At 42.7% G+C, this 26,554-nt stretch overlaps 1 protein-coding gene and 1 pseudogene across 1 annotated transcript in view; one reads left to right on the top strand and one right to left on the bottom strand.

Annotated features, from left to right (window-relative positions):
• Positions 1 to 4,438: 4,438 nt before the first annotated feature.
• LOC150003333 (intraflagellar transport protein 57 homolog) lies at positions 4,439 to 7,763 on the top strand (annotated as a pseudogene).
• Positions 7,764 to 9,999: 2,236 nt separating this feature from the next.
• The window catches only part of TGM6 (transglutaminase 6), a 29,881-nt gene continuing 13,326 nt past the window's right edge, over positions 10,000 to 26,554 (bottom strand). The window contains exons 8-13 of the mRNA XM_090285237.1: positions 23,967 to 24,070; positions 23,647 to 23,889; positions 19,224 to 19,565; positions 13,151 to 13,305; positions 12,740 to 12,873; positions 10,000 to 11,561 (exon numbers count right to left, since the gene is read on the bottom strand). Of these exons, the coding sequence (XP_090141363.1) occupies positions 11,408 to 11,561; positions 12,740 to 12,873; positions 13,151 to 13,305; positions 19,224 to 19,565; positions 23,647 to 23,889; positions 23,967 to 24,070 (1,132 nt within the window). The 3' untranslated portion in view covers positions 10,000 to 11,407. The remainder of the gene's footprint in view (positions 11,562 to 12,739; positions 12,874 to 13,150; positions 13,306 to 19,223; positions 19,566 to 23,646; positions 23,890 to 23,966; positions 24,071 to 26,554) is intronic.

Raw genomic sequence — 26,554 nt, forward strand, 5'->3', positions numbered from 1 at the left:
TATTGTGCATGCACCTGGTGTTTGTTCATTTATAGAAAAATCTTTGATAATAATTGGTGCTTAATTGAGTCAAGAAGGGGTGCCTTGGGAAAATTAGCCCTAATCTTAGCTGCTGCCCTTATAAAATATTTTTCTACACATTTGCAGAGATGTATTGTACAACCTCATACCAAAAGAATTACAGAATTGAACTACAGTGAGACATTGTAACCTATCAAACTGGCAAATAACCAGTTCCTTGAAATAAACACTTATACACTGTTGGTGAGGGTTGGGACTTGGTGTATCCTCTTTGGAAGGAACTCATCTGGATAGCTTCTTCATACCACTTCACACGCACTAGGATGGCTTTAATGGGGAAAAGAAAATGTTGGCAAAGTATGTGGGAAAAGAGGAACCCTAGCGCATTACCAGTGAGAATGTAAAATGGTGCAGCCACTATGGAAAAGTTTGGGTGGTTTCTTGAAGAGTTAACATAGAATTGTGGATCCAACAATTTCACTTCTGGGTATGTACCCAAGAGAAATAAAAATGCATGTCTACACACAAACTTGTACATGAATGTTTGTGGCTGCATTATTCATAATAACCAAAAGGTGGGAACAATCCATCTGTCCATCCGTGGATGAATTGTGGGATATACAGTCAATGGGATATTATTTAGCCATGAAAGGGATGAAGTGTTGATACTACCATTTGGATGAACCTTAAAAACATTGTGCTAAGTGAAAGAAGCCAGACATCGAGGTCACATAATTGATTGGTGGTTACTTTTATATGAAGTATGTAGAATAAGTAAAACCAGAAAGACAGAAAGCTGATTAGAAGTTACCAGAGCATGGGGATGAAGGAAATAGATTATTTAATGGGTATGAGATGTTTTATGTGGTGATGAAAAAGTTTTGAAACTATAGAGATATAGTTGGTAATTGTAAATACACTAAATACCATTGAGGTGTAATGGTCAAATTAAAGTGGTTAATTAATGTGAATTTGACCTCAATTAAAAAAATTTCTTCACAGAGTTTACCAAGGTTTTTTGTCATGGGAAAGACATTCCCAGCAGAGGAAAAGTCTGAGGAATAGGATACCAGGCAGGTGAGCTTGGCGGCAGCAGCTTGTCACAAATGTCGGTGGTTGACTCGGACAATGTCACAGGAACCTGCCCTGAGCAGCACAAGCTTTATAAAGGAGGGCAGAGGCAACCCTCTGTCTGGCCTCCCAATCTAATACCTGCCAGGTGTGACCCAAAGGGTTTTGTACTTCTAGCCTAGGGGAAAGGGCAGGGCCTCTACACAAATGAGCATAAATCAAAGGGAAAACACACATTGCCTAGTGGTTAGCAGAGTAAAAATCCATTCTCAAAGCTATTCTTGAAAATTGATTAATAGTGAAGTATGTGGTTCTGTGTATACAAACGTACACAGAAAAATCTTAAGCACACTTGCTTTCAAGAACCATTGACTAAAGAGAACAGAAGGGAAAGAGCAATCAGATATCTGGGCATTCCCAGTGTATCTTAAGGATAACTCCTAAGTCCCTAGAGGTGAAAGAAGTTTGGGTGGAGATTCCTAATGTGCTTTGACTTGCTTAGAGACTATTCCAGTCTAGTTTTCATACCAGCTTCTAAAATATAATGTTAGTTCAATTAGTAAATTGGTCTGTGGCTGTGATGACTAAATGAGATACAACAGTAAAGGCATTAGATTTGCTGCTAGATTTAAGTCTGAATTCTGCTTGGTCAGACCCACATGTGTACTATTTCATAGTTTATGTACTCTGCTGTTTCTTTAAAAAAATATCTTCTACAGAGTGACAATGGAAAGAATCCCAACACCCCAAGCATTCTACTGAGTGATCTTATATATATTCAACTTTCTATTTTAATGTCAAAAACATATCCCAGATCTTTGCAAACATGTTCATTAAGGGAACATGCCACTATTAACTAATTCTCTGTAGTTGGACATTTAGATTAGTTTTTTCACTGACAAGGTGATGACCATATTTTTGCATAAAGGTTATTCTATATTTAGATCACTAAGAAATTTCTGAGTGGAAGGATGTAAGTGTTTTAATTAACTTTCTTAAAACCTGAGTCAATCTGCCCCGTTACAAAAAGACAACCATACTTTTTATAACATGCTCTTCAGAATTGATAATTGTTATACTTTTCTAGTTTGACAGCTGAAAATGATATCTATATCATTGTTTTTATTTTAAAGGAGGGATTTAAAATTTTGTTATCTATTTGTTTTGTGTATTGTGTTAAAATTTGGGGAATAGATTTTTTTAAATGTTAGTACATGTCTATAATAATTACTAGTGTAAATCTAGTGAGTGTGAAAACTTGGTCATTCTGATTTTGGGAATTCATATTAACTGATATTTTATGATTATAAATCAGGTAGTAATAAGTGTGTAGAAGTAATTTTTCTTTGAATTTCCTAAGTTTTTAGGAGCCCTATTTATGATTTGAAGGCAGGCAGTAGAAAGAAGGAAACTCATTTACTGAATTCTGGTGTGTGCATAAATACATACAAGGAATTGGTCAGTTTGGTTGCCTGTGGGGAAAGAAACCTAGTTGGAGGGGAACACAAATGAAAGGGAGAATTACCACTGTATACCATTTAGAACTTTAAAATACTGAGCCGTGCCCTGACTGGTGGGGTCAGTGGGTTGGGCATTGTCACACAAATGAGAGGATCACCAGTTCCATTCCCAGTCAGGGCACATGCCTGGGTTGTAGGCCAGGTTCCCAGTTGGGGGCGCATGAGAGGCAACCAATCAATGTTTCTCTCCCTCTCTTTTTCCCTCCCTTCCCCTCTTTCTAAAAATAAATAAATGAAATCTTAAATATTGAGCCGTGTAACTGCATTACTTAGTTATAAAATTTATGTACATTTAAAAAATAAAAAATGGTGAAATAATGAATGCAGTTTAAAAAAATCCACCGGGAGGCAGCATTGGTCTGTCAGAAAGGGAGCAGCAAATGTATATAGGTTTTTATGTGTGGGTATTGGGATTATGGATTTCTTATGTTCCTCACTTTGTATTTTGTTCTAATTTTCTACCAAGACCTATACAGAAATAAAATATACGTTATTTAAGAAAGTGTCAAGCCCTGCCCCTCTTTAGCTGTGGGGGCCATATTGCTGTATTTGTGTATAAATTCATAAAAGTAGAGTTACTGAGGAAGAAGGTTACATTTAAAATGTTGGTGTATAAAATGTTAATGTATATATAAAACAGCCCTCCAGTTGTATTACATTACTCCATAAACAGCGCATACAGGTGCCTGCTAGTCACATCCTTGCCAACACAGTGTATTGTGTCATTTCTTGTTTGATCTGATAAATTAAAAAAAAAAACTCCTTGTTTTAATATGTATTCAGTTTTAAGGAATGCTAGTTTTCATGTATTTAAAAACAACTGTATTTCTCTGTGGACTACAACCCCCACTCTAATGAGGGCAGCGAATTTGTCCCATGTTTTCCATTGCTCTGTACACTTAACATGTTGAATGAATGAATGATAACTTTTCTGAGCTCCAGTTTCCTCATCTATACAATGAGGGTGTGTCTCACCCCATGGGAGGCTGGTTGACTCCTCCCCCAACTTTGGTTTGGACAGCTGAGACTGGTGACATGCATCGGGGGGCAGAGAAAGAGTCATTACTGACACAATGAGGCTCTGTGTGGGGATCAGGGCAGGCTCCTAAGCAAGTCTAAAAATGGCTTGGGCCATTGAGTGAGGGGCGACTGGCTCCTTTTATTGTGCTTAGGGCACGGGGCTGCGGTGAGGGTCCTGCAGGAGGACCAGGGCTTGCTTGTATGTCTTAAACTTCCCATATGTGCCCAGGGAGGGAGCCCATGGGCTTTCCCATGGGCTTGAAAATGCAGTAAACAAAATTGAAATCAGACTTTTTATTATAGGATGATAGAACCTCATTGAAGATTCAGTGAAGTACTATAATACATAATAAGGTTAGCACAGAGGATGTTGTCAGTATTGCTATTATTGTTGTTGAGTCTTTTGACTCAACTTTGTAAAGAGAGTTTTTTCTTTTGAGTATAACTTTAGAATTTTTTTTTTCAGGAGTGATATCTATAGGTATGGGCTTTGGCAACTTTTACATATTATCTGGCTTATTTGTCTTTGTTTCTGTGTAGCATATGAGGTTTAGTGTTTTGCATGGACTCAAAGAAAGTACATACATGCCCGTTTCCAGAATGCCTCATACTGAGGGTCATGCACAGTACCGGCACTTCATGTATGTCAGGGGTTGTTAGCTGACATGAATGAAAGAGAATGTCCCTGGGAGTGCGGGGTGGGGAGGCTGGTTGGTAACGCTGAGCATAAGCGCATCCTATGATCCAGCAGTTCCACTTCTAGATACATGCCTAACAGAAGTGCTGACCTGTGTTCAGGAACGGACATGTATAAGAATGTGTACAGCAATCTGACTCAGAATAGCTCCAAACTGGAGACTACCCAAATATCCATCAACGGGAAAGTGGATGAGGAGTATATCTACACGGGAACCCTGGACATCAGACAGTATGAAAGATGCGCAGTAACACAAAGCAGTGGGGATGAATCTTCTCTACAGAATGTCAAGTGACAGAGTCAAAGACCAGACACAAAGTACATACAGTGCAATTCCACTTACATAAAGCACAAAAACTACTTTTACAATTTGGCATAATGGTTTCCTTGGGAGTGGTGAAAATCAAAAAGGAAATTTATGAACATGTTAACTGTGGCAGTGACTAGGTGATGAGACTCTGGCTAGAGTTTTCCTTTTCTTTCTTTATTCATTCAATAAGTATTTATTGAATTATACTATGTACCAGGAACTGTTTTATTCCACTTTGCTGGGTATACGAGAGTATACAAAACAGAATTCTCTGTATTTGATGAGCTCACATTCTAGGAGGGGGAGATGGGTAACAAATAATAAATTATGTTAATAATTGTTATAGAGAAAAGAAAATCAGGAGGAGGGAGATGCAAAGTGCTGTGAGTGCTACTTAATTAGAGCGGTCAGAAAAGGCCCTACTGATAAAGGGCAATTTGAGCAGAAACCTATGCCCAAGGCTGAGAACACCTAAGGAGGGCCTGCTACTTTTCTCTGGCCGAACATGAGGCCTTGTAAATACAGAACATAAAAGATGGATCCCACTTGTAAATTGCCTGAACTTTCAATGCATTTTCTTAACTATCCACAGATCCATCAGCAAATGATGGAAGCCTTAATGTCTCAAGGCATTTAAGCACTAACTCTGACTAATCACATGCTAACCCACGGGTGACCTCTAGGAAATCAGGCTTAAAATTAAAAACAAGAATCAAAACATGATCAAACAAACAAACCCCTCTAAGCAGATACCACAAGGATGCCAGGGAAACAGACTCCATAGAATGAATTCAGGCAAACAGAGTAACAAATCCAGGACATAAACAGAGTAACAAATAAACAGCAATAAAAACTGCTCCTCCTGAGGGGATTAGAATTCAGAGTTGCAAGGATATATGATGTAAAATGTTCAGTCTTCAACATAAAATGGAACACACATACATACACACAAACCAGAAAGAAAGCAGTCAGTTTCCCTGGTGACGGGTTGCCTGGTCACCGGTGGCAGCAGTCTTGGCTGCAGCAGTGCAGGCTGCCAAAATCTGTGGGCGGGAGCCCACGCTGGGCTCTTCCTGTTTGTTCTGCAGCGACCGCTGCGCAGTGGTCACACCTTTGGGTTTGGAGGATGGGGTGTCTTGGTCTTGTGGCAAAGGGGCTGGGGAGGTGGTCATGGAGCAGAGCCCAGCACAGCTTAGCACATGTTTGTGGTGATGGAGGACCTGCTGGAGAAGCTGGAATTGCTCCACTACGAGGAGGAACTCCTCCGGAAGAACAACCTGAAGCCCCCATCCAGACATTATCTTGCACTGCCTAGCAACCCTGGTGAACAGTTCTACCCGTTTTGTACTTTTGCTAGCTGGCTGATTATCAAAGCAGAACGCCCGTTTGAGCAGCTTCAGGGATTTGATGACCCCAATGCAGCAATATATAACATATTAACTGAGCTTTGAACATTCTGGGAGAATCGCAGATTTTCCTCCTTCAAAATTAAATCTGGGTTATGGAGGGCATGTATGCCATGATCTTGACTTCAGCTGAAGAGGCATTAAAATATATTAGTTTCACCTGGAAAAGACCAACATACCCAGTGGAAGTATTACTGGGGAGAAATCCAAGTCAGGGGATGGTCCTCCATCCCCCACAACCGAGCTTGTTCCTCGGTTCTTGCCTTGCTCGCAAGAGACGAATTCAAGCAAAAGACAACATGTATAGTGGAAATGAGATAGCAAGTTTATTTATAAAATACATATGAGCACGAAACTTCAAATAGGCACCCAGCTAGTCTGAATGCCCCACATATAGAGGAAATAAAGTTGTTAGTAAGTTTATTAGTAAGTTTGTTAATAAGTTTGTTCAATACAAGTGGATGTTTAGCTAATCAGAATGCACTGACCAGTAGGGTTCAGGAGTTACACACTTTAGTCCACTCCTAGGTTCCCCTTCCTTCTTCCCTTTAAACCTGGGGGATAATATACAGCGCAGTCTCAAGGACTCCCCTCCTCCTGCACTATCCCTGCTTGTGATGTCCGGAACCCCTGGCAATCTTACCAGACTAGGCTCAGGACTGCGGAGTCAACAGGCGACACATGTCTCCCCCCTCCTTCTTGCCTTGGTTTACTACCTACTCTAACCAACAGAAAAGTTAGAAGAAAAAACTGTTCCAGAAGATGATGCAGAATTAATGTTAAATAAAGTGGATGAAGAATCTGAGGAAGGAGAGACAGACAATGAAGAAAACTATTTGTCACAAAGTTTTACAAGTCCAGGCCTATTGCTTGGATATGAACAAGTCTGCCAAACAACAAGATGTCACAGCAGATGTGGCAAAATGGAGTCTGGAGTGGAACGTGGATTAGCACAACTGAAAGTCACTAATAGGACCGACACTAAAGATTGGAGAATCCATGTTGACCAAATTTTGCACAAGCACAGAAGTGGAGTTGAATCTGCTCTAAAGGAGACCAACATATTTTTGGACAAATTTCATAATAAAATTATCAGGACTCTGGAAAAGATCAACAGCCAAGAAAAATACATCAACCGTCAGCTTGAGCACTTGGTTCAAGAATATCATGCAGCTCAAGCTCGGCTGAATGAGGCAAGGGAGCACCACCAGCAAGGAAATGGCAGAGTGGCTCAAAGGCCCAGACTGCTGTCCTGAGGTTACTGAAGCACTGGAAAAGGTAAAGCAAGAAATGAAAGAAAAAGGCAGCAGTATGACTGATGGTGCTCCTCGGTGAAGATAAACCAGTTAACCGCACTGGAGCAAGAAACTGTTCAGATGGACATTAGAATCAGTGTTGGGGAAGACACATTACTCCAATCAAAACTGAAGGAGAGCCCTGGCTGGTGTGGCTCGGTGGGCTGAGCACTGGCCTGCGAACCAAAAGGTTACTGGTTCAGTTCCCGATCAGAGCACGTGCCGGGGTTGCAGGCTGGTTGGGTGTGTGTGAGAGGCAACTGCTGATCGCACATATTGATGCCTCTCTCCTCTTTCTCTCTCCCTTACCCTCTCTCTAAAAAATAAATAAAATCTTTTTTAAAAAAAGTGAAGGAGAAGTCTAACATGACTAGGAACATGCATGCAACAATCATTTAAGAATCTGCATCGGGTTCTTATTAAAACATACTGTTTTATTGTACTCATCAGTTGGGTTTTTAGATCAAATTATATTTCAGGTTGCATATTTCAAAACACAATTGTACCTCTTAACTCATGTTCAATGGATTCTTTTACGTACATATTGTATCATGATTATGGATAGTTAAAGCCTTTAAAACAAATATAATATTTAATAATTAAAAATTCTCACTTTTGAAAAAAAGGGCAGTCAACATTCAATCTCTGAGGGGGGCCAGGTGATAGATTAGCAGACTTCAAAGCAGTATTATCAATATGTTGAACTAACAGATATGCAGCACGCTGAATGGCATTCAGTTTTATTTTATTGTTTGGTATGTGTCACTACATTTAATCTGCTTATTTATTCATGAATTTGTTTACTTTTATTTCTCATTTTACTTTTTGTACCTTTCAAAATATGAGCGCAGGGAAGTTGTCACATTGCTGTTCAGTTCTTGGGTTGAACAAAATGCCGGGTGGTGGACATGAAGATGCACTGTCCAGACCGTCCTTCAATGGCGGTCTTGTTGCTCTAAGTGCTAGCAGTGCTGCCTGCAGACGACCCTCAGTTGCCAGCAGCTTCAGGGATGGTCTCACTGTAGAGAGCTGTCTTGCCCAAAGTCATTCCCCTTCTGGGGCAAATCAATGACAGGGGCAAGCACAGAAAGGTCCAGCCATATCAGCTCAATCTGGGATGACTCCAATGGGTCATTTTGGCTCCAGAGCTGCCTATGAGGTGGGCCAAGGCTGTCATTGTCTGCATTATGATTTGATTCCTCCCTCTCTCCCCTCCCCTGCTTCCTCTGGTGTTGATCCTCAGGCCATTCCTCAATAAATGTCCTGCACACTGAACTTCATCTCAGAATCAGATTCCTGGGAAATTCAACCTGTGACAGCTGAGCTTGAGGAAGACAGGCAGTTGGCATTTGCTGAAAGGAAGAGGAGTCTGGGGCTGCGGCAAAGGGAGACCATCTCTGATGACATGTGGAGTCTCCCCGCTGAAAAGAGCATCCTTTACGATGAGTGGGATATCGCCTCCTGTTCTGGTGGCAGGTGTGTAGCTGAGTTCCTTTTGCTCTTGGAAAATATGAATGCACATGAGTGGTGGAGAGGGCCCTGGTCAGATCCAGCTTTTATATTATTCCTGAAGAACTGGACTGTGAATGCAGACTCCCACACCATGACAGAGCTGAAGAATCCAGGGGTTCACCACACTTTTCAAATATTTCTGCCCAACTATCTTAAAGGGAAAGGAAAGTGAGTTCAGATCCCTGGTCTAGTACAAGAGGTTGTGTTTACCCAGTGACATCAAGTACACCAGAGGGCTGTGTGGCCCCTTATGTGAGAAGCTTAGATGTGGATGAGAAAGGCAAGCCAAGGCCTAGAGCCAGATCTGGACTCAGAATAAAGCTGGGTGAAGGCTCAATGTGGGGTCAGAGCTCCGACCAGGATCAGGTTCTATTCGGGAACAGGGCACAGCCTGGGTTCTGGGTTCAATCAGAGATCAGGGTTAGAGCTCAGACCTGGTTCAGGACTTAGACTGAAGCCGGGATGAGAGCTCAGTCTGCAGTCAGGACTTAGTTTGAGGTTGGGATGAGAGTTTAGCCTGCGGTAAGAACTTAGTCTGAGATTGGGGTTGATCCCCAAGCCACTTCTCAATCAACATCCTGTGCCCTAAACTCCATCTCAGGGTCAGCTTCCCGAGAAACTCAACCTGCAACAGCTGAAGATGGGCAATTGGTGCTTGCTGGAAGAATGAAGTGTCTGCGACCACCACGTGGAAGACTGTCATAGTCTCCCTGCCGAAAGTACTGTCTTTCGTACTAAGAGTGGGAGATCACCTCTTGTTGCCTTCAGCCCCCAGTGCCCCTTCCTGCTGCTCAACCCTGCCTTGCTCTGAACCTCCAGCTGCCCTTCTTATAGAGGATTGGCATCTAAAATCTAGGTTTGGAAAGGGAGTCCTGGAGCTGAGGCAGCTCAAGGGTCTGACTTATTAAGTTCTCTAAGCTGTTCCCATGCTGTGTAGAATCATCAGAGAAATGCCTTCACTGAAGCCTTGGTCACGAGACTCATCTGTTAAACACCATCCATGTGTTTGCCTAACCCCCTGTTTGCCAAGACCCACTGCATAAATTGTTCCCACATGAGGTTGCATCCAGGATGAGCCTGCTTTGTTGCTGTTATTCAGATTACTTAAATTAGGTCAAACATACTCAAAGAGTCAGGAGGCTTTGACTAGAAATAAAATAACAAAGATTTATTCAAGGGTCTTAGGGTTTTTTCAAACTGGAAACGCAACTCAAGAGCATTCGGAGTGTTCAGAAGGAGAAAAAAAGCTGAGGGTTCTTATAGTAAAAAATACATTCTTGAGAAGAATCAACCCTGTTTTCTTAGACTGGGTTGGTCTGAGATGGTAAGCTTTAGATGTCTAGTGCTATGATAGTGAGACAATTTCTTCTTGCGGTCAATCACATGATCATCTGAGGGTTTGATGTGTGCCAGGTATTGATGCAGGACTGGAAAGTTCAAAACTTTAAGTTCCCAGAATCAATTAAAACAATAATAGAATTGCTTCCTCGTCCCTCAGTCTACTTAATTTTAATAATTTAGTACTTTACCATTGTGACTCCACTTTATTCCTTTACTCTATTCCTCAGTTATATGATTAGTTATGATTCCTTTGGTTTTCTAGAAAATTTTGGAGCTGATTTTCATGTCTGATGTGGTTATCTTCAGAGCCTGGGGGGTCTCTGCTCTGGTCCTCATCCCAGGGGTCTCTGTCCTGTTTGAGGTTGAGAGTGTGATTGTGCGTAGTGTAAGCTTCTGGGGATGTTCTGCAAAGTCAACACTATTCTGGTTCCAAAGAAGAAAATTAACACTGCGTTTGTTGTATGAGACCATTTATGACCATAACCAGATCAGATTCGGCACTGCATACCCAAATGTAATCCAGTCTTGATGGCTCCTCCTTTGTCTTCAGCTTCTTCCAGGCCGAAGTAGTCTCTCAGATTCTGGGCCTGGCTCTTCACTGAGGGAAAATCTCTCATTCCTTCAAATCTAATGCTCTTCAGGAACATGACTTGGGAGTAAAACTTAAATGGTATAAGTGGCAAGCACAAGTTCATGGTCAAGGCTCTTCACTTTATGTAAAATGCAAGTGTTGAGGAATGTTTAGATTTCAGCTTGAAAACTTTTGGGTTCTCTGTAAGAGCTGGGAGAAGATTCTTGGGTCTGCATGTGGTCAGAGCATTGGGGAGCTGAGAGAAAAGCAACGAGAGCCGAGGAGTCATCCAAGGTGATGGTGATCTGGCTGACAGGTGGTGGCAGTGTCGGGTGGGTTGGGGTCACTCTGATGTTCTACCTGTCAGCCTTCCAGCAACAGGGTGAGGAGATAAAGTGGTAAAGGCTCCCTATGTAATCCATCACTGTAGAAAAGTTTAAGGATTACTGAGTCTAATATCTCATATTACAGATAGGGAAACCAAGGTCAAAGAGGGAAAGGGACCTGCCAAAGTTCACAGAGTAGGCCAGAAGCTGAAGTAGGACTGGGACCCAGGCCTCCTGGCTCCAGCATGGCAGGGGCAAAGAGGGGGACAGGAGAGGAATGGATGCCATCTCCTCTCCTTTCAGCTTCTCATGGCCCATCACTTGGCTGTGGCCACGTGGATGATCACAAAGCCCTTGATGTCTGAGAAGTGGGAGCTGACAAGGTCCACCTGCAGCTGCCTTGTGCCACTCTTGGAGGGGGTGATGTTGAACTGGACCAAGGTCCGCCCCTGGGGCTCTAGGCTGGGCACTCTGGGGAAAGAGGAAAGGAGAAAGGCAGACTATCAGCTCTCCCTCATTCCTGAGCCTGGCCTGTCAGTTCATGGCTCTACAGAACTCTCAAGATCAAGGTCATACCTTGTGGCTTGACATTTAAGCCTCCAGATTAATATGCTCCATTAATACGCTGCCAACTTAATTTTCTCTTCTACCACTTCGCACTCTTCCCAGCCAGCAAGGCTATTCTCCTCCCTGTGCCACGAACATATCTTATGCTTCTTTTGTCAGGGATTTTTTCAGCACTGTTCTTCCCACCTTGGATGCCCTTCCCATTTCAAACAGACTCAAGGCCAAGATCAAGTTTCTTTTCTCCCAGAGACCTTTCCTGACTACGCCAGCCAAGGAGACTTCTGACTGGGAAGCCTGCCACCCTTTTTGATACCCCCAAAGCTTCTCAATTCATCATTTAAGTCCAAGATGAAATATCAGCTCTACTGGGGTTTCACCATGGTCCCACCTCACCCCCACTCAAGGGCTGCCTCTGATTCTCCAGACCTTGGGGAGCCATCTGTCTGCATAACTCACAGTATCTGCATTTAAAAGACCATCTGTCTCTGAGAACCTTTCTCCAAGAAGAACTTCATTTTCTCATCTTGGTGTTTCCAATTGTTGATATATTGCTCAGAGCACAGGTCAGTATGGTCAAGGATAAATGAGTACATGAATCATTGAGAATGAATAAGTAAATTACTGAGTGTTTAAATGAATGGAACATGTGTGAATGACAGAGTGAATGCATAAATGAATGAGCAAATCAAATAAAGAATGAGAGGATGAATGAACCAGTCAAAACTCAGTTAAGCAGATAAGTGAACAAGTGAATGAATGAGTAAAAACATGGAAAAAAGAGTGAATGAATGAGTAAAAGAGAGCAAATGAATAAAAGTGAGTGAATAAGTAAGTAAATGGATAAATGAATGAAAATCTGAATAAACGAGTGATAGTGAATGGATGAGTTACATAATTAAGTTAATGATTAAATGAATGAAGGAATGAATAAATGAATGAAGGCTGATGTGTCTAGGCAGTGGCCTAATTCCTTGGGTTCCAGAATCTCTCCTGTACTTTCCTACCAGCAGCTTCTCTATAGCCCATCTTATAATGAAGGCAGCTCCCCTCCCCACTTCTACCACCCCCAGGTTAGCACTTACTTGATGCTGAGCTGTTCCTGGAGAAGGCCACTGCCCTCCACCATCAGCATACAGTCTTCCACTTTCTCCAAGAGGGGATTGACCACCATCACTTCCACTACAACCGCCACCCCCACCACGGCTGGGCCCAGCACCTAGAGGGGCAATACCCATAAGTCATCCCTCTTCCTCTCCATTCCTCCAGGAAAACCGATGGTTCTGGCTGGGTCAGAGGGTGGGGCAAATCATGTCTATCCCTTGCTTTTACATACCCAGTTGCTGAGCTCCATCATTATATCCACCCCTACTGCATCCCGCCACTTCTCCCACCCTTGAAAGTGGAAGCTGGAGCTAAAAGCACAACCCGCCCTGCCTCTGATTCCTTCCCTCAGCTCTGCTAGGAACAGGGTGGTGGATGCAGACAGAAGTCACCTTGATGATGATGAAGTCCTCCAGGGTAATGTCCTTTTCTACCAGGAGCTTCTCTCCTTTGGTGATGAGGCACATAGCAGCCAACAGGATCTTCTTGTCCTCTGTCAGGTCTTCCTTATATTGAGAGTAAGATATTGTGATTGGGATCCTTTTCTCTGGAAGGAAAAGCAGAAATGGGAGTTGGGGATCCAGTGTCCTTCAACAGAACCCAGAAAGAGGAAGGTAAGGTTCAACTCATAGTTATACTCTTTCTGGTCCTTACAACCAAGCAAGGCAGGCATTATAATTATCAGTTCATAGATGAAGAAACCTAAGTCTCAGAGACAGTAATGTCTCCTCCAATGTCACCTGGCAAGTAAATCAAGGAGCTACAATGAGGTGGGATTCAAATTCAGGTCAGTCAACTACCATGACAACATATCATCTCTCCAAGAGCTTCTGGAGATGTGTTTAAATGTTTTCTAGTCATTTCAAATGGAAATCTCTCAGTTAATCAATTATTCATCTCATCAGGAAGTCACTCACTGTTTACTGAGCACATACTATGTGCTAGGTACAGAGAAGAGGAGGGCCAAAGACATGTCTCAAGCTTCCAATCCAGGGAGCAGACAAATTTCTTTGCAGTTCTCCAAATCCTCCCTTCCCATTAAGGCCCAGTCCTAATCAGCCCCACCAGATATGAAAAACCTTCACTAATAACCCCACACAGTGATCTGGTGTCCTTTGCCTTCTGAGCTCCTATGGTCTTGGCCATCTCTGTCTCTTTTACCAGTCACAAACACCCTGCCTATGTATTCTCTTCCTGTAAGTATGGTTCACCACAAGACATATCTGACTGTCAGTAATATTTGGGTTATTTATGAAATATACATACACACACACACACACACACACACACACACACACTTAGTTGCACCATATCCTTTCCAGTTTGTTCCAGGCTTTACCATCCTCTACTGCTCTCTTGCCACTGCTTTCTTTATTTCTGTTTCCTTTCTGCTTCTGAAGGTGTCTCAGTTTTAAACCTGTGGAAAAAGCCCTTAAAGGGCTTGAGCTTGGCTCACACTCTCTGTTCTCCAAGAACTTTGATAAGAAGCATTTAAAAAAACCTACAGCTAACAACATACCTTATGATGAGAAACTCAAAGCTTTCCTATGAAGATGGGGAATGAGGCAAGGATGGTCCTTCTCATCACTCTTTTTTTAACATTGTACTGAATGTTTTAGCTAAGGCAATAAGGCAGAAAAGGAAATAAAAGTTATACAGATAAGGAAGAAGGAATAAAACTCTTTCTTCACAGATGACATGATCATCTATGTACAAGATCTGAAAGAACAACAACAAAAAAATCCTAGATCAAATAAGTAATTACAGCATCACAGGATATGCAATTAATATACAGAATTCAATCACTTTCCAGCAATGAAGTGAGATTTAAAATTAAAAACACAATACCATTTACATTAGCACCCAAAATGAAATACTCAGGCACAAGATCCATATGAGGAAAACAACAAACTCTGATGAAACAAATCAAAGAACTAAATAAATAGAGAGATATTCCATGTTCGTGCATAGAAAGACTCAATAGTATCCAGATATCAATTCTTCCCATCTTGACCTCTATTTAAGGCAACCCCATCAAAGTCCGAGTAAGTTATTTCATGTGTATTGAAAACTGATTCTAGAGTTTACGTGGAGAGGCAAAAGACCCAGAACAGCCAACACAATATTGAAGGAGAAGACGATTAGAGAAATGATACTACCTGACTTCAAGACTTACTAAAAGCTACAGTAATCATAACAGTGTAGTATTGGTGAAAGAACAGACTAATGCATCATGGAACAAAATAGAGATTCCAGAAATGGAGCCATAGAAGTATAGTCAATGGAGCAAAGGAAATAAATGGAGAAATGATAGTACAACTATAATAGAACAATTAAAAACAACAACAACAAAACAATAAAAAAGATAATGCTGGAATAATGGGACATCCAAATACAAATAAATAAATGAGCATAAAGAAATATAGACACAGATTTATACCCTTTACAAAAATGACCTCAAATGGATCATAAGCCTAAATGTAAAATGCAAAACTATAAAACTCCTACAAGAAAACCTAGAGATCTTGGGTATAGTGGTGACTGTTTAGATACAACACCGCAGGCACAATCCATGAAAGAAACAATCGACAAGTTGTCCTTCATTAAAATAAAAAACTTCTGCCTTGCAAAACACAGTGGAAAGAAAATGAGAAGACAGGCCACAGACTGGGAGAAAGTATTTGCAAAAGATACATCTGATAAAGGACTGCTATCCAAAATACACAAAGAATCCTTAAAGTCAATAATAAAAAAATAAACAACACAACTAAAAAGATATGAGCAGACACCTCACCAAAGGAAGCTATACAGATGCACATGAAAAGATGCTCAACATCTTACACCATTAAGGAATTACGAATAAAAACAACAATGAGATACTAGCTTGCATGTATTAGAATGACAAAAAATGTAAAATACTGACAACACCAAAAGTTAGAGAGGATGTAGAGCAACAGGAACTCTCATTTACTGCTGGTAGAAATGCAAAATGGTACACACATTTTGAAAAACAGGCAGTTTCTTAGAAAACTATACAAAGTCTGTCCAGAAGGTATCCAGCTATGTTATATGAAAAACAAGACATTTATTGAAGAAGATCCAAGATCCAAGAAACATTATACATAGGACAATGATGCCTCAGTCCCCTTCAAAGTAGGCACCTTGGGACCTCACATAGTTCTCCCAATTGCCATCAGCTGCCCTGTTGCATTTTTCTGAATCTCATTGACTATCTGAAATGTCTTCCCTTTCACAGGGGATCTTAGTTTTGAGAAAAGCCAGAAGTTAAATCTGGGCTATAGTGAGGCTGAGTCACCTGGGTGATTTGATGTATTGCCAAAACACTCTGCATGAGATGTGATGCATGAGCAGGTGCATTGTTGTGATGAAGCTGCCAATGACCAGTTGCCCACAGCTGTGGCCTTCTGAATCATCTGAATAGTTTCCATGGAGGAATGTTCAAGCTTAATTCAAAATTTGATCCAGATTCATTGCTCTACATGCTCAGTCATTTTGAATGCAATGCCCACACAGTACACATGCTCACTTAACAGTGTCTACTGCCCCCACTGACTGGTACAGTGAAGTTGTCATTGTTCAGGCAAGTGCATTCCAGTCCACTCTCCTTGGCTGCCAGGTTACATTGATGTTATGTAAACTGTTCTCGTTATATTAACGATAGCTGCACTTTTTCTGGAAAGACCTCGCACATACTCTTATACCATCCAGCAATCACACTCCTTGTTACTTACCCAAGTGAGCTGAAAACTGTCCACACAAAAACCAGCACGCAACTGTTTTTAGCAGTTTTCTTTATAATTGTTAAAACTTGGAAGTAACCAAGATGTCTTTCTGTAGGTGAATGGATAAGTAAACTGTGTGGTACATCCATATAGTGGAATATTATTCAGCACTAAAAAGAAATGAGCTACCAAGCCACACTCACACACACACACAAAAAAAACAAAAAACAATGCAGTAATTTTAAGTACATATTTCTAAGTGAAAGAAACCAACTTGAAAAGTCTTGTATGATACCAACTATAGGACGTCCTCAAAGAGGCAAAACTATGGAGATCAGTGGTTGCCAGGGCTTTGAGGAGAGGGAAGGAGGAGTGAATTGATTAAAAAAAAAAACAAAACACCCTGGAATTTCAGGGCAGTGAAACTATTCTGTATGATATTCCAGTGGTGGATTCATGTCATTATACATTTGCCAAAACCATAGAATGTACAATATAGTGAACCTTATGGACTTTATTATAAATAATGTATGGACATTAGCTCATCAGTTGTAACAAATGTACTACACTAAGGCAAGATGTTAATAATATGGAAAGATGGGGGGTGGTGAGTGAGGTATAGGGGTAAAACTGTTAAAAATGTCTGCTAATTAAAAAGAAAAAAGGAATTCCTACTCTTTGTGACAGCGTGGTTGGAACTGGAGAGTATTATGCTAAGTGAAATAAGTCAGGTAGTGAAAGACAAACACCATATGATCTCACCTTTAAGTGGAACCTAATGAACAAAAACAAACAAATGAGCAAAATAGAACCAGTGATATGGAAATAAGAAACAAACTGACAGGGACCAGAGGGGAGGTGGGAGAGGGATAACGGGAGAAAGAAGGGGAAGGGTCTAATCAAGGAACAAGTATAAAGGACCCATGGACATGAACAACAGGGTGGGGATTCATTATGGGAAAGGGGGAGTGAGGGGGTGGACAGGGCAGGGGAGAGCAATGGGGGAAAAATTGGGATAACTGTAGTTGAACAACAATAAAATTTTAAAAATGAAAAAAGATAAATTTTAATAAATTTTGTACTTTGATAGTCATACCATTTGGCCCAGTAATTTCATGTTTGTGAATCTAGTCTGACAAAACAATCCAAAATTCAGGTGAGAAAAGGGGATTTCTTTCTGCACCACAAGATGTTTATTTTAGTGTTTATATTTTTAGAGCAATAAGCTGATAACTATGAAAAAAAGGGAAAAGATAAGTAATCATATATTTATTTACAGATCACATATCTATTAAAATGATGTTAATGAAAGGCTTATAAAAATTTTAAATTACAATGTAAATTGAAAAGAGTAGGGCACCAATGAGTATTTGCAGTATAATTAGAACTGTGTTTTTCAAAAAGCAAACAGGCATTAAAAATTTGGAATGAAAATATGTTAATTTGTATGTGGGTGGCAGGATCATAGGTGATCTTTCTCTTGTGTGCTCTAAATTGTTAATGAGTATGTATTACTTTCAATATGAAAAAAATTGCTAAAAGCCAGGAGAAAGTGTATGTTAATTAATATTTCATTATAAAGTATAATTTACATTTTATGGAAATTAAATGACACCTCTTTCACATGTTTTCATGCCTTGTCAAAATACACAAGTTTCACTCTCCAGAAATTGGACCAGAGGAACAACTTCTTTGCTTAACTGAATCCTTAGAGTTCAGAAAGTATGTGAAGAGATAGAGAGAGAAGAGCCAAAGGGGGAGGGAGATAGGGACATACAGGCAAAGGCAGAGAGAAAGAGAAAGAGAGAGGGAGGGAAAAAGAAAGTAGGAAAAAGAGAAAGAATAATCAAATGGAATACATTTAGTAAATCATATATGAAATGCAATGTGTTTAAAGATCATGAAAAAATCCTTGAAATATTTTTTAAGCAGTTGAAATAAAGTTACTTAAAATTGTGCAAAAACCTTCAAAAGGGTTGAATTTATTCTATTTTGGTTCAAAATACTGAGGTGCATTTCAGGCAAAGGTACCATTAGGCACGTTAAGCATAACTGGTGTGGGCTGACCTGACCCACCACTCCAAGGCCTGTAGCCAGGCAACGGAATAAATGTGCTCTGGCTTTTCTTGTTGTGGGCACTTAGTCAGGAGTGTATCTCTAAGGCCAGACTGGTGTGAGTCCTGCCACTAGACATACTGATTGCGTGACTTTGAACTGGCGAGTTCACCTTTCCGGGTGTGTTTCTCTTCTGAGAAATTGAGCTAGTGATAGTAGTACCTCCATTCATGTAGAATTCTCAGGATAGGGCCTGGAACATCTCTTTCTGATCTACCCCTCTCATGCAGGACACCTGGATTTTAGAAAGGTAACACAAGGTATATTCCATAGAGTATGAAATGCTCCCAGCAGGTGTTTATTTGGCATTTAAATATTCATACTAATTCGATAGAGACTATAAAGCATCTCACCATTAGGTCAGTTTTGCCACCAGGTGACTGCGGACTTTTATTACTATTCTCATTCTTTAGCCTCCCAGCCCTGAGCCTCAGTTTTCCCATTTGGAAAGTGCGGACGAGACGCGAGGCACTTCGTCAAGGCTAGGCTAGGAATACCCACTTCTCTCCTGGGAATGGCTGTTGGATTATTGGAAGTAAGCCTCGCCCCTAACCCCCGGGAAAAGGGGTTGCGCCGGCCAGGTCCCGCCCAGCGGAGGCTTTCTCACCTTCCTCCGGCTCCAGCCGCACCGTGTGGGATTCACGCAGGATCTCCGCCACCAGCCGGCGGGTGTAGAGGATGGTGGCACTGCTTAGGTTGACTCGGACCCGCTGGGCCTGGGAGATGAGGTTGGTCAAACACAGGGCCAGCTTTAGGTCGTGGCCCAGCAAGGGCGGCTCCAGCACCTTGAACTTGCCGGTGATGCTAGGCTTGGTGGGGGGCTCTAGGAGATCATCACTCCAGAGACCACGGCCACCGCCCCTGCGGACCCGGGACCTCCTCCCAGAGGCTTCCACGCCGAACAGCTTCCGCAGGGCCTTCCTGTACACCTGCCTCTCTTTCCGGGACCCTGCAGGGCAGCGCACACCTCTGAGACCCAGGGCCACCTTTTGTCATTTCCCCCACTCTTAGGCAAAACCACCACCCACCCCCTCACCACTTTAATTACCACCGCGGCCGGAGGCCTCAAATGGACAGCCCAAGAGCCACGTGCAGGCCTCAGCCGTATGCATTGTGTTTGCTTCAGGGGCTATTTAAATAAATGTTCAATCAGTTGCCAACGACTTAGGCCCAGGACATTTCACACAACAATACAGATTTGCAGCGTTTCTGACAACTGGGTCTGAAGTCTCCTGTGATAACGATAGCTGACACTTCCGTGGACGGACTCTGTGCCAGGCACTGCAGCTCTAGGTTCTGTATCCCCCTCCCCGCCACCAGGTAGGTACTGTTATCATCCGCATTTTACAGATAAGGAACCCAAGGCACAGAGAAGTAAAGCAACGTGTAAGGGAGGCAGGATTTGAAACCAAGCAGTCTGACTCCCAATTTCCTGTTCTTAACCATGCTCCCTTCCCGCTCTACATGGCAGCATGGGTCTAGAGCTGAGAAATGAGTGCTCTCTCTGGAGAGCAAAGTATTCTCTCATTTTCCATGGTTTCTACCCACTGGCCTGCTGCTCTCACGGGGTGCCATCTGCAAGGGCCCTGAAGACATGTGAGTGTAGGACCCCTGATCTTCCATGTTCTCTATTGCTAGCACAGGCCTGTTTTTGACCCCCAGACAAATACACTTCAGCGGACAGCCTCCCCCCAACCCCTGACCCACAGGAAGTCGCACAGATGCCTCAGATCCAACCAAATATGTCACCTTCTGCCCAGCAGCCAACCAAACATGCCATCTTCTACCAACAGCCAACCAAACACGCCATCTTCTGCCCAACAGCCAACCAAACATGCCGCCTGCTGCCCAGCAGCCAACCAAACATGCCATCTGCTGCCCAGCAGCCAACCAAACATGCCATCTTCTGCCCAACAGCCAACCAAACATGCCACCTGCTGCCCAGCAGCCAACCAAACACGCCATCTTCTGCCCAGCAGCCAACCAAACATGCCATCTGCTGCCCAGCAGCCAACCAAACATGCCATCTTCTGCCCAACAGCCAACCAAACACGCCATCTTCTCCCCAACAGCGTTCCTTATTGAACAGATGGCTCCATATTCACCCACTGATTGACTCAGTGAAGGGTTCCTCCATTCACCCAGTGTACAAGTCAAAAACTGGGAGTGCCTGTGACTCTTCCCTCACCCTTACCACCCACAGCTGATCAGTCACCAAGGCCTGCCGAGCACCCTCATTGATCTCTAGAATCTGCCCTTTTCTCCCATCTCTAATCTTTCATCAGACCACCATATAAATAACCTCATCATCAGGTCAGTTTGCCATCAGATATTGTGGATTTTTATTCTATTTTTTATTACTTAGCACCTTTGAATCTCAGTTTTTCCATTTGTGAAGTGGGAACAAGAGACCCATAGGCAAGTTACTGAGTTCAATGGTCAAGAATGTTCCTTCTCTTCCTGGGAATGTAGACTGCACCCTGACTCCAGTCCCTTTCCCACCCCGATTATTCAAAAATCCAAATCTAATGGTTCCACTTCCCCAATTGTGGTATGAAGTCTCCCACATGGTTCCTTCCCTAATATTTACCCACAAGGTTCCTCAGTACTGTGTGACCTTGGCTTGAGCAACCATGTGGCCCTAAAGGTTTTTTTAACATCTCATGTTTTATTATTAAAATGTATGTGAATTTTGCATTTCACTTCATAATGTATTCATAATATGTTTTACTATAAAAATGTTTCACCCTGGCTGGTGTGGCTCAGTGGGTTGAGCTCTGGCCGGTCACAGGTTCGAGTCCCAGGATTCCCAGTCAGGGCACATGCCTGGGCCAGGTCCCCAGTTGGTGTGCAAGAGGCAACCACACATTGATGTTTCTTTCTTTCTCCTTCCCTTCCCATCTCTCTAAAAATAAATAAATAAAATCTTTTAAAAAAAGGTTCATTTCACTGCCGAAGAATCTACTATCACTTTCTCAGGGAGGTCTTTTCTGACCACTTGATTTTAAAAAACAGCTTTATTCAGATACAGTTCCATAACATAGAACTCACCCACTTAAGGAATACAATTCAATGTTTTTAGTATATTTACAGAGTTGTGCACCCATCACCACAGTCTAATTTTAGAACATTTCCTCTCCCCAAAGGAACTCTATAACCATTAGCAGTCAGTTCCCATTTCTCCTAATTGGGACCCTGATCCTAGGTAACTGCTAATCTAAATTCTAATTCATCTATTCTGGACATTTCATAAAAAGGAGTTACACAATGCGTGGTCTTTTGTTATTAGTTTTTATACTTAACATGTTTTCAAGGGTCATTCACTTTGTAGCATGTTATTAGTACTTCATTCTTTTTTTAAATGCTTAATAATCTTCCATTGTATGAATATACCGCATTTTATTTATCCATTGATAGACATTTGGATTGTTTCCACTCTAGCTTTGTGAATAAAGTTACTATGAATGTTCGTGTACAAGTTTTTGTGTGGGTGTTTGTTTTCATTTCTCTTGGGTATATACCTAGGCGTGCGTCTACTGAGTTGCATGGTAACTCTTTGTTTTATGTTTTTAGGAACTTTCAAACGGTTTTTCAAAGCAGTTGCACGATTGTGCATTCCTGCCAGCAATGTATGAGTGTTCCAGTTTCTCCACATCCTCAACACTTCTTGTATGTATTTTTGATTAAAGCAGTCCTAGTGGGTGTGATATCATATGTCAGTTGTGGTTTTGATTTGCATTTTCCCTAGTGACTAATGATGTTGAGCATCTTTTCATGTGTATATTGGCCAATTGTATATCATCCTTGTCGAGTTATCTATTCAAATCCTTCACCCATTAAAAAAAATGGATTATTTATTTTTTATTACTCAGTTATAAAACTTCTTTGTAGATTTTTGGATACAAGTCCCTTACTAGAGACACTATTTGCAAATATTTCTCCTATTCTGTGGGCTTTTCACGTTCTTGATAATTTTTAATTTTGATGAAGTCCAATTTTCCTTTTCTTGATATATCTAAAACAGCTTTGTTTAACCCAAGTTTACAAAGATTAATTTTTATGTTTTCTTTTAAAAATTTATAATTTTAGCTCTTACATATTGGAAGGGGAAGCTGGCATGCCATTGCTGTGGGAGGTCTACTTGTCCTGTTGTGCTTTCTGAGCTGTGTTACCTGTACCAGGAGAAGAGAACTGATGGGAGATGGCAGGTGGAAGACAGCCCATCAAGACATCTCTCCCCACCCAGCCTTTTTTTTTTAGAGAGAGGAAGGAAGAGAGATAAACATTGATTTATTGTTCCACTTATTCATGCCTTCACTGGTTGCTTATTGTATGTGCCTGACTGTTGATGGAACCCGTAACCTTGGCGTATTGTGACGCTGCTCTAACCAACTGGGCTCCCCGGCCAGGGTTCCCCACCCAGCCCTTGAGTGGGACACAGAGTGTAGATGAGTGTGGGAGCCACAGCCTTGTAAAGCCCCTGAGGACCTAGGGGCAAATTTGTGATGAGGGAAGCTGTGTGACTGCCAGTGAGGCAGGAAGGGATGCGCTGAAAGAGAGGCCAGATGTCTCAAGAAATCAGCAGTGCCTGGGGGAGCAGCACAGGAGTGAGTCCCGAGGGCACAGACTGTAATGGGGCCACCATCTGTCCTCCACAAGCACAGGGTTAACTAGGAGGTTCCTCCCTCCTCCTCCCCCTTCTTGGCCTAACACTGTATTGGCTGCATAGTGGAGTTGCCTGAGTGCTTTTAAAAGTCCTGATGCCTGTGATAGAGTCTGTGATTGAGTTAGCCAGGAGTACAAGTCTAGGCTGCTATGGAAGATTAAAAATGGCCATTATACTTTCTTTGCAGCTTCTCCCATCAAGAGGTGGCTAAAGGCACTTGGCTCAAAACGCAGAGACAGTACTGAACAAAGCTATCACCATCAGAACATATGGGAAAGGGTCAGGTCTGGGCCACCCATGATTGTCCCTGTGCTGCTTACGGGTCATCTGAGGAAGCTGATGGAGGCCACCATGCTGCCCTTACCTTCTGGATACTTATAGAGGCCTGTGATGTCCACACGGGAGTCGCTGCCCACCGCCTTGGTGCTGATACACCTCCCGATCTTCTTCGTGTCTGAATACACACGTTCCCTGTTCTCATCCTCACTCCAGAGCCAGGTGACATAGTCTGCATTGACTTCCGCAAACACAAAGGGGACATCGTGGGCCAGGTGCACATCACCCTCGCGGATGGCGGTGACTGAGGCCGGGCCGCACCGGAACACACCTGGGCAGGAGGAATGAGCGTGAGCAGCATGGGTAAGGTAGAGCAGGAGTCTGGAACTCACCTGGCTGAGCCCGTACCTTCGCTCTCCTCCTGGGGGGTGGCATCCAGAACCTGCCAGCCATTGTAAGAGGTCCCCAGGTCCTGCCGGGCGAACCAGCTCTCGTTCCAGACATGGAAATTCCTGCCACAGAGAGAGGACGGGGAAGGGTGGTCTACAGTGAGCACAGAGGGCTTGGCAGGGCAAGTTCCTAGTGCAAGCCAGTCCCTGGGCCGATATTCTGCAAGAGCGCTGTGTCTGAATCTTGTGAGCCATCCATTCAGCTGTGCTGATAACAACCTGTTGTGCGTGTGTGGGTGCGTGCATCAAGAACCTATTGTTCGAGATACCAGAAATGCAACTTTAAACAAGGCAGATGATCCTTACCCTCGTGTAGTTTACCTTAAGTAAGCAGATGAATAAAACAGATGCAAATAACAATACACACTGTGAAAGGAGGCACCTGAGATAGAGAATAACTGCTGGAGACCTACTGTAGGTAAGTGACATCTAAGCTGAACTTAAAGGAGAAAGAATTAGCCAGAGGAAGAGTGATGGGAACAGTGTTCCAGGCAGAAGGAATAGCATGCACAAAAGCTCTTGAGACAAAAAAAAAAAAAAAGAAGCTTAGTGTGTTTGAGGAACAGAAAGTATGTAAGTATCTCTGGGCTATAGCAAGCATGGGATGGATGTAAGTAAGGTTCAGATTATGCTATTCTGTAGTTCTTGGTAAGGCATTCAGACTTTAAGTTTCCTGTGTTAAAGATGAAACTGAGACTAGAAAAAGTGACACTGGGTCACACAGTAAGGAAGCAGCAGAGAGAAACCCTGGTTGACCCGACTTGGCATCTTGACAGCTGGTCTCCGAACCCTTGTTAGGTAGGTAATGGCCTTTGGGGAAATATCTTGATTAGCATCGGGGGCTAAAAGGAGGAGAGAGATCATCTGCATGGTGACAGAGGCCTCAACATCCAAAAGAAGTGCCAGTCCCTCCTGCATGAGGAAAGCAGAGTGTAATTGCTGTGGTTCTCCTGCAGGGGGAGGGAGTGAAGAGAAGCAAAAGAAGAAGGAACGGGGAGAAGAGGGGCAAAGAGGTGACGTGAGGCTGGAGCCAGGCTGGGGTGAGGGCTCCTGGGCACGTTCCCTGGGGGGCTGGTGAGGGCATTCTAGGACTGGGGTTGCCCGGGCTGTCTGTGTTCTGTCTGGTGTGCTATTCACAGTTTCCCCTGCACTTTAGAGAGTTGACTTATGTGACAACTAAAATGGGTCTAAACGACTTTCGGATAAGGTTTCTCACTGAAGCCCTGTTTATAAAAGGCAACCGTTTGGTCCATCCATGGCAGATGGTTAGATAAACAATGATTTTTCCCATACAATTTATAGGCAGACCAGTTCTATACCCTTGCTTATCCACTCACTAGCTGTGTGGCCTTAGACAAGTTACTTAGCCTCTCTGTGCTTGGTCGTCTCATCTGCAAAACAGAGATAATAATACTAGCTTGCTCACAAGGTTGTTCGGAGGAGTATATGAGTGAGTATATGTCTAGCACTTAGAACTGGCCCTGGCACAGACTATTGTGATATTATTATTTTGCACACTACAAAATATAAGGAAACTTTAAATGTAGTGACATGAAATTGTTAAATGTATGAGGAAGATGAACAGTACAGGCATACTTTGAAGATGTTGTGGGTTTGATTCCAGACTACCGCAATAAAGTTAAGTATCACAATAAAGCGAGTTGAAATCTTTTTGTTGATGGAGGATCTTGCTTTCAATTTGTCGAAAATACAAAATCTGCCCTGACTGGTGTGGCTTAGTGGATTGAGCACCGGCCTGCGAACCTAAAGGTCACCGGTTCGATTCCCAGTCAGAGCACATGCCTGGGTTGTGGGCCAGGTCCCCAGTAGGGGGCGTGAGAGAGGCAACCAACGGATGTTTCTTACACACATCAATGTTTCTCTCACTCTCTTTCCCCCTCCTTCACCTCTCAATAAATAAATAAATACAATATTAAAAAGATGCAACATCTGTGAAGCATAGTAAAGTGAAATGCAAAAAGAGGTATGCCTTATTACACAATGCTGCCTATAGTAAAAGGCAGGGGTGCAAGGGGACTATGTATGTGTGTGTTCTTGTGCCTGCAGAGCCTCTCTCTGGAAAGAGATGGAAGAAGCTTATCACAGTGCAGCCTCTGGGAGGAGGACAGGGAGGCTGGACTTGGGTGGCAGGGAGACTTACCCTGTGACTCATTTTGTACATTTGGAATGTGAAAGCACATGAATGTGTTTCCTCTCTTAAAAAACTAATATTAATTTGTTAAAGCTTTGTGTGAAGAGTTTTGTTTGAGCTGAGAAGGAGGCTGTTTTCCACCTGCGACACGCAGGCTGTGCCCAGGCAGCTGAGAGAGAAGCAGGCACGTGATACAGAGGTAACTATGTGGGAGGAATCTTGGCTCCTCCATCACAGGACTCTGGGGAAGGCTTTGTCTTACAGAGGGGAGGTCCTGGGATTGAAGGCAATCTGATCTTGAGCCCCACCCCTTCCTGATCTCTGAGTCACATGTCCAAAGACCCCTGCTTCTCAGCAGAGTCACCCACCTGTTACCACCCCCTCCCCCCAAAGGG

Source organism: Furipterus horrens, unplaced genomic scaffold (assembly GCF_987537825.1).
Source record: "Furipterus horrens unplaced genomic scaffold, mFurHor1.1.pri manual_scaffold_8, whole genome shotgun sequence".
Lineage (NCBI taxonomy): Eukaryota > Metazoa > Chordata > Mammalia > Chiroptera > Furipteridae > Furipterus > Furipterus horrens.